At 41.4% G+C, this 13039-nt stretch overlaps 1 protein-coding gene across 1 annotated transcript; it reads right to left on the reverse strand.

Annotated features, from left to right (window-relative positions):
- Nucleotides 1–858: 858 nt before the first annotated feature.
- On the reverse strand, nucleotides 859–6124 carry MRPS2 (mitochondrial ribosomal protein S2). The gene is made up of 4 exons (XM_069069218.1): nucleotides 5991–6124; nucleotides 5151–5276; nucleotides 3223–3352; nucleotides 859–1523 (listed from the first exon to the last, which is right to left on the reverse strand). The coding sequence occupies exons 1-4, from the start codon at nucleotides 6028–6030 to the stop codon at nucleotides 932–934; spliced, it is 888 nt and encodes a 295-aa protein (XP_068925319.1). The 5' UTR covers nucleotides 6031–6124; the 3' UTR covers nucleotides 859–931.
- Between the last annotated feature and the right edge of the window lie 6915 nt (nucleotides 6125–13039).

The following is a 13039-nucleotide window of genomic DNA, read 5'->3' on the forward strand; positions in this document are numbered from 1 at the left end:
TTGGCTTTTCCTAAAAAATCTGAGCCAATGGGAGCAGTCACTTCCCCTCAGTTATCATTTCAACCTCAGGAACCAGTTCCTCCCAATTTGAGAATAAAATCCAGTATAAAAGTTCCCTTTTTTGATGGATGAAATTATCATTAAGACAAATCAAATAATTTACTATTCTTTTAACAGAACAATCTGGATAACTGAAGATGTCTAGATAACTGGTCTTCCACAACTATTATGTCATATTTCTGTGCCTGACTTGTGATGTTTCCCAAACTCATCTGTTTCTACTCTCTCTTCAGGCAGACTATTCTGATGATAAAAATCACTTCATTCTTGCTACACTGATCTTCATGCAAATACTTTCCATCTATGCTTCTCCCCCCTGGTTCCTCAATTTTCTCATGTAGACCATTAATGTGTATTATTGAGGTCCTCAAAGCACATATTATTCTCCTGCTTTCTCACTGTTTGGATTTATTTGGCTCATCTCTCCCATTATATGAGTTTTATTTTCCCTCAACAGTGGGTTCAACATTACAGGAAACACTGCCATTATAGCGCAAAGTACACTAAAGAATTAGAAATCTGGGTTCTACTCCTGGCTGTGTCTTTATTCATCTGCTATCTAATGTTGAATAAATCATTCTTTCACCTGGATCCCTGCTTCTTTATCTGTAAAATGAAGGTAATACTACTTTCCCAAGGTAGCTCAAAGGATCAAGTGAGATAATGAGTATGAAAACACTATGAAAAGACATCTAAGGATAAAAAGTGACTATTGTTAGACAGCAAAAAGATTTTCCTTATTTTTCAGACTCGTGTACATGGACAGGAGAGAATTTTGGTTTTAAGAACTAGGAGGTATTCAGGTCTAGTTTTTATTTTGTAGAAGTCAGGTGACCTTTTACAAAACTCAGCCTTTTCAGTCTGTCACAGTCTATGTTTCTAACTGAGGAGGGCCTGGCTGCTGCTGGTATGTGTCTCCTGTCTTAGCCCTCTGTTTGTTCTGTTGACTGTAGAGGAATTCCATTTGCTTCCTCTTTGCCTTAGCTCGTTTGATGGTTGTTCCAAATAGATGGCAGAAGAGTTTGATAGAGTCAGGAGAATCATCATTTCCAGGGATGGGGTATGTAATAAGGCATGGGTTACAGTTTGTGTCCACAATGCCCACGGTAGGGATGTTCATCTTGGCAGCATCCCTCACAGCCACATGTGGCTCAAAGACATTGTTCAGGGTATGGAAGAAGATAATCAGATCTGGGAGACGGACCTGAGGGCCAAATTGGACAGGGGCATTGGTCAGCAAGCCCCCTTTAAAATATCTGGTGTGGGCATACTCTCCACAGTCTACTGCCATTTTTTCTATTAGGTGGGTAAACTGCCGGTTCCGGCTCACGAACAAGATAATTCCTTTCCGATAGGCCAAGTGGGCAGTAAAGTTCAGAGCTAGCTGGAGATGTCTGACCGTTTGGTCCAAGTCAATGATGTCTTGCTCTAGGCGGGTCCCAAAGATGTATGGCTCCATAAACCTGTTAAGGGCATACAATTTGAACATAAAATGTATAGAGTCAGCTCTCAATTTTATCAGCAGCAACCAATATTTATTAAGTACTAACTATGAGGCTTCTGGGGCAGGGAGGTGATAAAGAATACTGGGCTTGGAGCCAGGAAAACTGGAAATCAAATCCGACCTCAGACACTAACTAGCTGTGTGATCCTGAGGAAGTCACTGTAACGCCAATTCGATACCCATAGCAGCTGCTATGACTATGCAGATGTATTTACAGGGTAAATTCGCAAAACATAATAAACTCTCTTCATTAAATGCAAAACCAAAGTATTTATCTGGATTAGAATACCAGGAGATAATATTTAACAAGGTATTGATCATCACCACTCCAGGAAGTATCAACATCTTAGGTATTCTTATTCATTAGGCCTCCCTACAAACAAGTTTCCTTAGACTAGTTCCTCCCTCAGTACACTCTCTCTGAGCTCTGTGTCCCTCTCACTCCCTTCTCTGCCTCTCACACTCTGCACTATCTTTTCTCCCCAACATTCTATTTCAGTTAAAATTCCATTGGGTAAGCTCCTCCCACTCTTAACTCCAAGTAACTCAACTATGGGCTGGGCCAGAGTTCAAAGCAGGTTACCCAGATTTATTAATGGGCTGGGAAGATCTTCATATCCCGTTAACATTAGTCATTTAACTTGTTTGCCTCAATTTTTTTTCGCATTTAAAAATGCATTTTATTAGTTTCCAAGCAGTTTACTACAGACACCAAATATGAGAGATGAATACTTAGAAGCAGGGGTGTATGGATCTCAACCTCTGGCCAGTTTTGCTGGAGATGAGCCTACAGACTCCTAAGCTAGCTTTTCTCAGAAGGGAGTCAGTTTTGCTCTCTTCTATGGTTCCATACACATTCCTTTATAGTCACTCCATAGCAGCTAGGGATACATTCAACAGTTTCACAAAATAAGAGAGAATTCAGCTACATCTGAAAGTGGAGAAGAAACCATATTCCAACCCAATCCCCTGAAGGGATCAAAAACAATTATTTTCTTCTCTTATGGGGTATTATCAGGACCAGAATTCACCTTGAAAGTACTACTCCCTCTACCACTTTCCTTTCACAGAGGCCAGACCAGGGAAAAAGACTGAGTGCAATATGACAAACACAGAAATAAAAGTAACAGTGCTGGACTTTCAGAAGCTTACAGTGGGAGGGGAGACAAGGACATAAAATAATAATAATAAAAACTAAAATTTACATAGTGCTTACCATGGTTCAGGGACAGTGCTTTGCACTTTACAATTACTATCTCATTAAATCTTCACAACAACTAGGAGGTAGGTGTTATTAGCATTATTTTACAAAAGAAGAAACAGAGGCAAACAGAGGTTAAGTGACTTGCTCAGGGTCACACAGCTAGTGTCTGAGGCCAAATTTGAATTCAAGTCTTCCTGACTCTAGGCCCAGCACTTTATCCACTGAATCATCAAGCCAAAAAGATAACCATAATAGAAAACAGTATGTTAAGTGCTCAATAAGTAAAACAGGCAGATGCTTAATGAGTGTCTTCTGAATTAATTTGGGAAAACTGGGAAAATTACTACAAATGATTAGACCCAAGACTCTAAAAGTACTCCCTGAAATCCCACCTATATACATTTCCTATGGCTCTTTTGTACTCGGAACACATAACAAAGAAGTTTGAGCATACCTGTGACGACAACCTTTTTTATGTCCTAAATGTACTCTGGCATCAAAAAGAGTTTTAAGGGAAAATAGTTCCTTTACATTAAAGAAATCAGAGTGTTTGAGGGGTTCAGTCAAAATCTTGTCACTGAGATCTAGAGGAAGAAAAATGAACACTGGTGAATTTTAAAATATACAAAACAGATTTGCTTATTACACTAACATCCATTTGAGCATCCTCTTCCAGAACCAGTCTTTGTGAGGAAGCTGTGGTAGGCATCCGACTTTATAGTTTAATCAGAAAGGTCTTACCTCTAACACAGACTGCCTAACACAGACTCTGGTCTGCTCTATTTTCCTGGGCCTCAGATTCCTCATTTATAAAACGAGGGGGTTCAACTAGAGGATTTCTTAAGTTCTTACCAGTTCTAATTCCTAGGATCCCATGTTTTCTAAAACAGGATATCCAATCCCCCTGAAAATATCTTAGTGTACCTAAAGAGCCTAAGTTAAGAACTTATTTCAGGAAAACTAATGGCTGGATTTGGAATCTATCACAAATTAGCTGTTTGATTTAAGTAAGCTAATCCCTTTCCCTTTCTGGGCTTCAGTTTCCTTATCAGGAAGATGAGGGAGCTAGACTGCATCATCTATAAAGTTCCTTCTAGTTCTAAGTATGGCATACTGGAAGGGCAATGGCAATGGATTTGATCTCAGAGAATTGGAGTTCAAAATCTGGCCTTGCTACTTGCTACTTACTTAGCTGTATGTATTTAGGTAATTTAGAGAAGTGTATGTAGTATAGTGGAAAGAAGACAAGAAGTGCAGCTAGAGGACTTGGGTTCAAGTCTGAGCTCTGGAAATTACTAGCTGTGACTCTGGGCAAGTCATGTTAACCTTTCTGTGCCTCAGTTTCCTCATCCATAAAGGGGAAGAAAAGGGAAAAAAGCATTTATAGTGTCTACTCATGTGTCAGACATCATGCTAACCCTTTACAAACATTTTATCATTTGATCCTCATAACAACACTATGAGGTAGGTGCTGTTGTTATCTTCATTTTGCAGATGAGGAAACAGAGGCATTTAGAGCTTAAGTGACTTGCTTAGAGTCACAGTTACAGCTACTAAGGGTCTAAGGTCACATTTGAACTAAAGTCTTCCTGACTCCAGGCCTCAGCTCTATTTATTGTAACACCTAGCTGCCTGGCCACTGGCAAGAAGTTTAAATTACTTCACTTAGAACTATAGATCTACATGTATCTTTAGAGATGGAAATGAGGGGAAAGAGGGGACTTATAGCAAGCATCACATGTCTAGTAGTGATAGGTCCAGGACTGAGATCCTAGACAAGGCATCTAAAAACACAAGCAACCCCCTCACTGTACAGAAAGGTGAAGCATTTTGTCCAAAGGCATGCATGTAATGCATGTAGCAAGGAGCAGAGCCATATACCATGTTTCCCCGATAATAAGACCTATCCCGAAAATAAGCCCTCCCCCTACTGTGTAAGATTCCTCTAAAATAAGCCCTATTGAGATTGCTACTGTAGTGAAGGTGATCCCCTGCACTACACGCTACATTACGGTACCCTCTGTATGCACCGTCCCCACCGCCGTGAAACGCATGCTGCGCTCCGATCTGCATCCAATCAGAGCTGCAGCAGTGAGCGTGTCATCCTGTTCTTCCCCAGTGATTTGCTTATTGAATAAAGGTACATTTTTTTGTTCACATTTACCTGTTTATTAAAATTGCTGTCAATGTTCATTAAAATAAGCCCTCCCCTGAAAATAAGCCCTCTGGTGTTTTTCTGTCCAAAAAAATTAATAAGACAGTGTCTTATTATCGGGGAAACACGGGGGTAATACAAATGCAGGGCTGTGACTCCAAGCACTGTGCACCCACGCTGACATCCCTTTTTCCTTCCCTCGTTTTCCTGGTTAAATGGAGCATTACCACTGTTATCCTCTTGCTGGACAATCCCTGCAGCAGGAACACTTCCATACATCCTAAGGCTGTGCTGTGAGGTCCATGGGGAAGCCTTGCCAAGAAAATCCAACCAATGAAACCTGGACAGATTGCCTGGGCAAGGAACAAAGGAGTTGTCTTTGAGAGCCTAGAACAAGCACTGGGCAAATCTAGAAAAGGGGTTCTTCATCTTTTTTTTTTTTTGTCTCCTGGAACCCTTAGTTTGACCAAGCCTATGGACCCCTTCTCAGAATAACGTTTTTTAAATACATAAAATAAGGTACATCAAATCACAAAGAAAACCAATGATGTTGAAATACAGTTATAAAAACAACAAAAAGCCGAAGTCCAGGAGCCCTGGGTTAAGCACCACAGATCTCTAATAAGTCGGGGTCCCGTGCTCCCCTCCCTGGCTTGAGTCCTAGTGCAATACCCTTCCCTTTTCCCTTGCTTCTCCCCTCCCCCTAGGCCCCAAGACCTGCCTTTCCTTCTCCCTCCTCTTATTCCCTCCCTTTCTCCCGGCTTCTCCCTCATTCCCTGCTTCTCTCCTACGACTTCCCCTCCCCCCGCCCTCCTTTTCCTTCTCCCCCCTTCTCTGCTCCTCTTTCCTCCCCTCCCCCTCCCCCAGGCCTGCCGGCGCCAAGCTCTTCCTCTGGCGGGCGTGCCGCGGAACATGGCTCTGGCTCGGGCGCCCCTGGCGCTGCCCCCCCCCCCATCCCCACTCCCACCCGCTTCTCCCCCAGCTCCACGAGGCCGGGCCAGCCGGCTGCGCTGCGGCGGGCACGGGGCAGCGCCGAGCTGGAGGTGCCGCTCCAGACATTCGCTCACCCGCACGGAGCAGCGCCAGGGGCGCCGGAGCCAGAGCCATGTTGCGAGACAGGCCCTCCAGAGGAAGAGCTTGGCGCCAGCTGGCCCGGAGAGAGGGCCCCTTCCCTCGGCCGCGTTTCCGACAGCGCCACCTGCAGCTCAGGCGGAATCAGTGCAGGCCCTCCCACCGAGGAGGGGCGTGTCCCCAAGTGATACATGTAAATATGTTTATATAGAATAATGTGATACATGTTATATGACACATTATGTAAATACAACATAATTAGGTATTATATAATGTAACTATTTATATGTGAAACGATGATTAAGAACTTTTTAACACCTTACTATAAAACCACTCACCCCCATCCCCCAACCCTGAACAATCCCTGCCAATGGAAAGTAAATAATTTTTCCATGGTAGAAGGTATAGCTCCTTGAAAGCAGAAATTTTCACTTTCCCCCCCTCACCCTCGCCTCGATTTCCTCTTCCTACCTCCCCCTTCTCTTCCCCTCTTCTCCATTCCCCCCATGCCCACCTCCACCCATCCCTACATCCTTCTTTGCACAGAATGCCCTTACTAAAGGCTTGTTGATTGATGATACCAGTGATGTGCAGAGGGATTCCAGGCCAAAATATCATTTCTACTAGGGGCCTGCTTAAATTCAGATGTGATACCCAGCAGGTATCCATTTTACCTGAATAACCAGAAAGGAGGAGCCCAAGGTTGAGACACAAAGGGTTAATGATGCTTCTTCCCATCATCTCCAAACCCCTACCTCACCCCTTCCAAAATAAAGAGTACTGGCTGATTAGAGGATGTCAGCATCTCCTTTCTCCCCTTATTATAAAATACTTTATTTAATGGAAGATGCTTATGTTAGTTAAGTTCATCCAAGAGTTGGACTGATTGTTAACAGGCCTTTATTAAGCACTTACCATGTGTCAGGCTCTGTGGGCTAAGCACTAGGGATACAAAAAAAAAAAAAGTAAAAAAAGCAGGCCCTGGACTCAAGAAGTTCATATTGTAATCAGAGAGAGAATATGCAAAAATTTATGTACAAACAAAATATATAGAGGGAGAAAATATCAAAGGAAAGGCACTAACACCGAAGGCGACTGGAAGGAAAGAAACATAAGCATTTACTAAGCTCTTACTATGTGCCAGGCAATGTACTAAAGGCTTCTTCCAGAAGATGAGACTTTACTGGAGATCTGAAGGAAGCAAGGGAAACCAGGAAGCAGTGTATTTCAATCAGTGAAAAAGCAAGGAGTAGAGACTTAAGAGTGTCTTGTGGGAGAAACAGCTAGGAAGCCAATGTCATCGGATCACAGAGTATGTGGAGGGTAACAAGGTCTCAGAAGACTGGAAAGGTAGAAAAAGGCCAGGTTAAGAAGGGCTTTTAAAAACCAAACAGAGGATTTTATATTTGATCCTGGAGGCAATAGGGAGCCACTGAAATTTATTGAGTGGGGGGAGGGGGAGACCTTCTCATGTCAATTGGTGACTTGGCAAGGTTTGTGCTTTGGGAAGATCACTCTGGCAGCTGAGTAGATGATGGACTGTAGTGAGGAGGCAAAATATTTTTGCAAAATATTCCATTTCTCACCAATTCAGAAGGTTGTACTTAAAAACAAAATTTTAATAATTGCCTTTTAAAATGATGAACTTGACATGCATTAGCAAACATGAACAATCTATCTACACAGGACAGAAAATGAGGATTGCATATAAAAGTTAATTTTTGATGAACAGCTTTTTAAAAAAGTTTATGTTAAATTTAACACATTTAATATCAACACTGTATAAAAGTCTCTTAAGGATCATCAATAAAATGAAAGGGTTGGGTTAAATTAGCCTTTTATTAAGGGGATTTATACCTTATTCCTTTTATAAAATTTTATAAAATCCTTTTATTAAAAGGATTGGTTTGGTGAAGTCTGGATTCAATCAAAAGGCCACTCTTGAAGACCCAGAGGGCCACATTAAGTTATTCTTTCTCTGAGAGCTCAGCTCCAGGTCCACGTCTGCTACATGAAGCCTTTCCCTATAGCCCATGTTATATTCTATCTGTTACATATTTTATATGTACCTTTATGAGTACATGTTGTTTCCTTAGATAAAATATAACCTTTTTGAGGTCGACAGTTTCATTTTTATCTTTATATTTCTAGTGCTTAGCACATAGAAAGTTCTTAATAAATGCTTATTGATTGATTGATTAATAATCCCTTTACTGCTCTAGATATTATGTGGATGATTTGAGAAGCATCAAAAGGATATAAAAGTTTCTACTTTAGGGAACACAGTTAGTAATACATTAAACAGCTAGAGAATATAAACCAGAGGACAGCTGTCAAAATGTGTAATATAAACAACTAAGACCCATGGAAGGATAGAGAAGGAAGGGGCCAGTATGAACAGGAACGGTCAATCAAAGAGCAATTTTTAAGCACTTACTCTGTGTTGAACTCTATGTAGAGCACTAGAGAAGGGCAAAAATGTGTCCTCCTCTCAAGGGGCTTGTATTTTAAAGGGGGGAGACAATATTTAAGATATATGCCATGCAAAGAGAAGGTAGTCTTACAAGGGAAAAAAAAACTTGTAGTGTAGGAAGGGAGAATGGAGATGCTCTCTTGATGGTAGTGAGATTTGAATGGAGGCTTGAAGGAAGCCAAGAAAACTAGGAATCAGATATAGAAAATGTTCTGAAATTGGGGACAGCCAATGCAAATGCAATGCAATTGAGAAACTATTCTCTGTGAGAAACAGCAAGGAGGCCATGGTAGTTGGATCATAGAGTACATGAAGGGGAATAAAGAATAAGACCAGAAAATGATTGGTTGTGAATAGGCAGTCAGTCAACAAACATTTATTAAGTACCTACTCTTTGCCAGGGTTTGCTAGGTAACACAGTGAATACAGTCCCAGAACTGGAGTCAGTAAGACTCAGCTTTGTGAGTTCAAATCTGGCCTCAGACACTTAACCCTGGGCAAGCCACTTAACCCTGTTTGCCTCAGTTTTCTCCATACAATGAGTTGGAGAAGGAAATGGCAAACCATTCCACTATCTTTGCACGAAGATCAGACATGACTGAAAAATGACTAAACATTTACCAGAAATTGTGCCAAGTTCTAGATATATAAGGAAAGGCAAAGATGGTCCCTGCCCTAAAGGAAGTCCTAGTCTAATGGAGGAGAGAATGGAAACAACTAGGTACAAAAACGCTATATGCAAGAGAAATTGGAAATAATAAACAGAGGGAAGGCACTAGTATTAAGGGGAATCAGTAAAGAATTCTTACAAAAGGAAATATTTTAGCTGAGTATTGAAGTAAGCCAAAGAAAACAGAAGGCAAAGATGACAAAGAAGTGAATTCCAGGCATGGGGGACAGCCAATGAAAATGCCCAGAGTAGGAAAATGGCGTGTCTTATTTGAGGAAAAGCAAAGAGGTTAATGTCACTGGATTTTAGAGTAGATGCTGGGGAGAGTAAACTATAAAATGACTGGAATGGTGTTTACAGGTTGTGAAGAGTTTTGAATGCCAAATAAAAGATTTTATATTTGATCCCAGAGGAGAAAGGAAGTCCCCGGGGTGTGTGTGTGTGTGTGTGTGTGTGTGTGTGTGTGTGTGTGTGTGTGTGTGTGTGTGTGTGTGTGTGTGTGTGTGTGTGTGTGTGTGTGTGTGTGTGTGTCTGTCTGTCTGTCTGTCTGTCTGTTGATGAAGGGGGGATGTGCTCAGCCCTTAGCAATTTAGGAAGATTGGTTTGACTGCTAAATAGGGGATGGAGGAGAGTGGAGAGAGACTTGAGACAGGGAGAACCACCAGTGGTCTATCTCTGAAGTGATAAGAAGCTGCATCTGGGTGGTGAAAGCATCAGAGAAGAGAAGGGGGCATAGATGAGAGATGTTGTAAAGGGTAAAATTGACAGGCCTTTGGCAACACATTAAATATGTAGGGTGAGAGATAGAGACGAGTTGGGAATGACACCTAGATTGTAAGCCTGGGTGACTGGGAGGATGCTGGTATCCTTGACAGTAATAGGGAAATTAGGGAGAGGGGAAGGTTTAGGGAGAAAGAGAATGAGATCAGTTTTGGATGTCTAATGGACATCCAATTAGAGATGTCCAATGTCACTTGGAGGTATGAAACTGGAGGATGAGAAGAAGGTTAGGGCTGGATATGTAGATTTAACAATTGTCAGGATTGAGATGATAATTCAATCTATGGGAATTTGTGAGATCACCATGTGAAATAGTATGGAGAGAGAAGAGGGCCCAGGGCAGAATTGTGTGGGACACCCATGGTTAGTGGTTGAGGTCTAGATGAAGATCCAACAAAGAAGCTGAGAAAAAGCTGACAGAGGGGTAAGAGGAGAACCAGGAGACAGCAATGTCAAGAAAACCTAGAATGAAGAGATTATCAAACACAAGAGAGTGATAAAGAGTATCAAAGGCTACAGATGTCAAGGATGAGAATTGAGCAAAGGCAATTAGATTTGCAAATTACGAGATCATTGTGAAGGGCTTAAGAAGTCAAACAGGAGTTTATATTTGATACTGGAGGTGATACTGAGCCATTGGAGTTTATAGAGTGTATAAGAAGGTGATATGATCAGTCCTGTGCTTTTGCTCTCTTTGGTAGCTAAGTGGAGAATAGATTGGAGTGGGTAAACAGAAGAATTGGGCCATTTCAGTGGTTCGGGAGTGAGGTGATAAAGGCTTGTACCAGCGTGGTAGCTGTTTAAGTAGAAAGAAGGGCCATATGTGAGAAATGTGACGGTAAAAATGATAATATTTGAAAACAGATTGGATAAGTGGGATGTAAGTGGCTGAGAATGCTATCTAGTTTGAGTCTAGATGACTGGAAAAATGATGTCTTGGACAGTAACAGGAACAGTAAGTCGGGAAGAGGGGAAGACTGGAGCAGCTAGGTAGCACAGTGGATTGAATGCTGGGCACAGAGTAAAAAAAGACTCATCTTCCTGAGTTCAAATCTGACCTCACACATTTACTAGCTGTGTGACCTTGGGTAAGTCACTTAGTCCTAGTTGCCTCAGTTTTCTCATCTGTCAAATGGGCTACAGAAGGAAATGATAAACCATTCCAGTATCAGTTTTCTTGTCACAGAAAACCCCAAATGAGGTCATGAAAAGTTAAGACCCTGAAAATGGCTGAACAGCAACCACATGTGGAGATGTTAAGATGCCTAAGAGACACCCAAATTTCAGGTGTCCAAGAGACAGTTGGTAATGTGGGCCTAGCAAATTTAGGACTGAATATAGAGACGTAGGAAAGGAATAATTTGCATAGAGATGACAGTTGAACCCATGGGAGTTGATGAGATTACTGAGCAAGTTAAGATATAGGGAAAAGAGAAACAGGTTCAGGTTAGAGCCATGGGGGATAGCCACTGCTAAACTGGCATAATCTGGATGAAGGATCAGCAAAGGAAGCTGAGAAGAAGCAGTAAGGTAGGTAGGAGGAGACTAGGGAGAGAGCAGTGTCACCAAAACCGAGAGAGGAGAAAGTATTCATGAGAGGCTGATTGATAGTGTCAAAGGCTGCAGAGAGCTGAACAAGATTGAGCTACATTTTGAAAAGTGAGATTTGGATACCTGGGGTTGAAATGAAAGAATTTTGGAAACTCAGAGCTGGAAGGGAGTTTAGAAATTCATCTTCTCCTAGGTGGCTAGCATAAGTGGGTTCAACAGGGTACATTTAGTTTTAAGGAGTCAATGTATCAGCCATTTGAGTATATGGTGAGCTGTAAAACAGATAACAGACAATAACAAAAACAGTATATGGAGACAGGTTTTTTTTTTGGTGGCCAAATACAGAAAAGCATGATAAAAACTAGAATATGGGCTAGGTGGGCAGATAATAACAAACCTTATCTCCTTAGGTTATCTTCTGTCCTGTTTTAAACTTATTTGCAGCTAAGCTAGAGAGGATCTTGGGGATCTGTAAGAGTGGCTGGCTAACCTAACCTTATCAGTTTGTCATCTGTAACAGAAAGCTTTGATCTCTGGCCCAGGGGGCACTCTGCCTGGATTTTATTAACCCCTTGCTGTGACTATTGATAAAGAACTTGGAGCAAAATCTGGGGGAAGTAGTAGAATGTTCTAGCCACCACACACTAACACAGGAGTTTTTAATTTAGGGGTTCATGCACTCATAGATTTCAGAGGGTCTATGAAGTTGGATGGTTAAAAAAAACATTTTCATTAACCTCTAACTACAAAATGTATTTTTTTTAAATTAGGAATGTACACAGCAAATATTATTCTGAGGAGGGGTACTCATGTTTCACCAGGCTACCAAAGAGCTTCATGACACACAAAAAGGTTAAGGTCCCCTGCTTCGGCAGAATGAAGACCAGAAGGCAGAAATGTCACATGAGCTCTGAAGGTACACCAAACAAGAAAGAAGCCCAGAAACCCAGAGGAGGGGTGCAGCTTGCAGGCCCAGAAGAAATCCTTTGGCTAGGAGGAGCAGGCTGAGCAGACATACCTTGTTCCATGTGTGGATCATTAAATTACTTTGTTTTCAACTAACTGTGTCCTATGGCAGAGTAGAGGAAAAACAAACACATCTGTGGAGGATCGTGATCTATTATTATTTTTGTGGATGTGAACCCAGAAAGCATCTTGAACCTGGGGTAGCTATTCTGGGGACACTGTGTGTGAGAGAAGAGTGCCACAGGTGCTACAATGGTGATGATGAAACAGTTCTGTAAAGCTCATGATTTTGGTGACCTGGAATTTACAACTTCACAGAATTTCTTAAGAAATAAGGAATTATATTGGAGTATCTATCCAGAGAACTGTTCTTATAGATGTTTGTCATATCAGCAGATTTCCACTCCCTAAAAACAAGTGATACTTGGCTATTTGGGCCCATAGAATCATAAACTCTTAATACAAAAATGAGCACTATTAATTTTAAAATATACTTATAATTCCTTGATTCCATAAATGTTTATTGAGGTCCAATGTGCATTTCTTCCAAGGAACAAAAAAAAAAAGATTATTATTACACCATCTGAAAGAACATAGTTTGTCAA

This window comes from Petaurus breviceps, unplaced genomic scaffold (genome assembly GCF_028583685.1).
Source record: "Petaurus breviceps papuanus isolate PSGF00001 unplaced genomic scaffold, PetGlider_PUasm1.0 90779, whole genome shotgun sequence".
Lineage (NCBI taxonomy): Eukaryota > Metazoa > Chordata > Mammalia > Diprotodontia > Petauridae > Petaurus > Petaurus breviceps.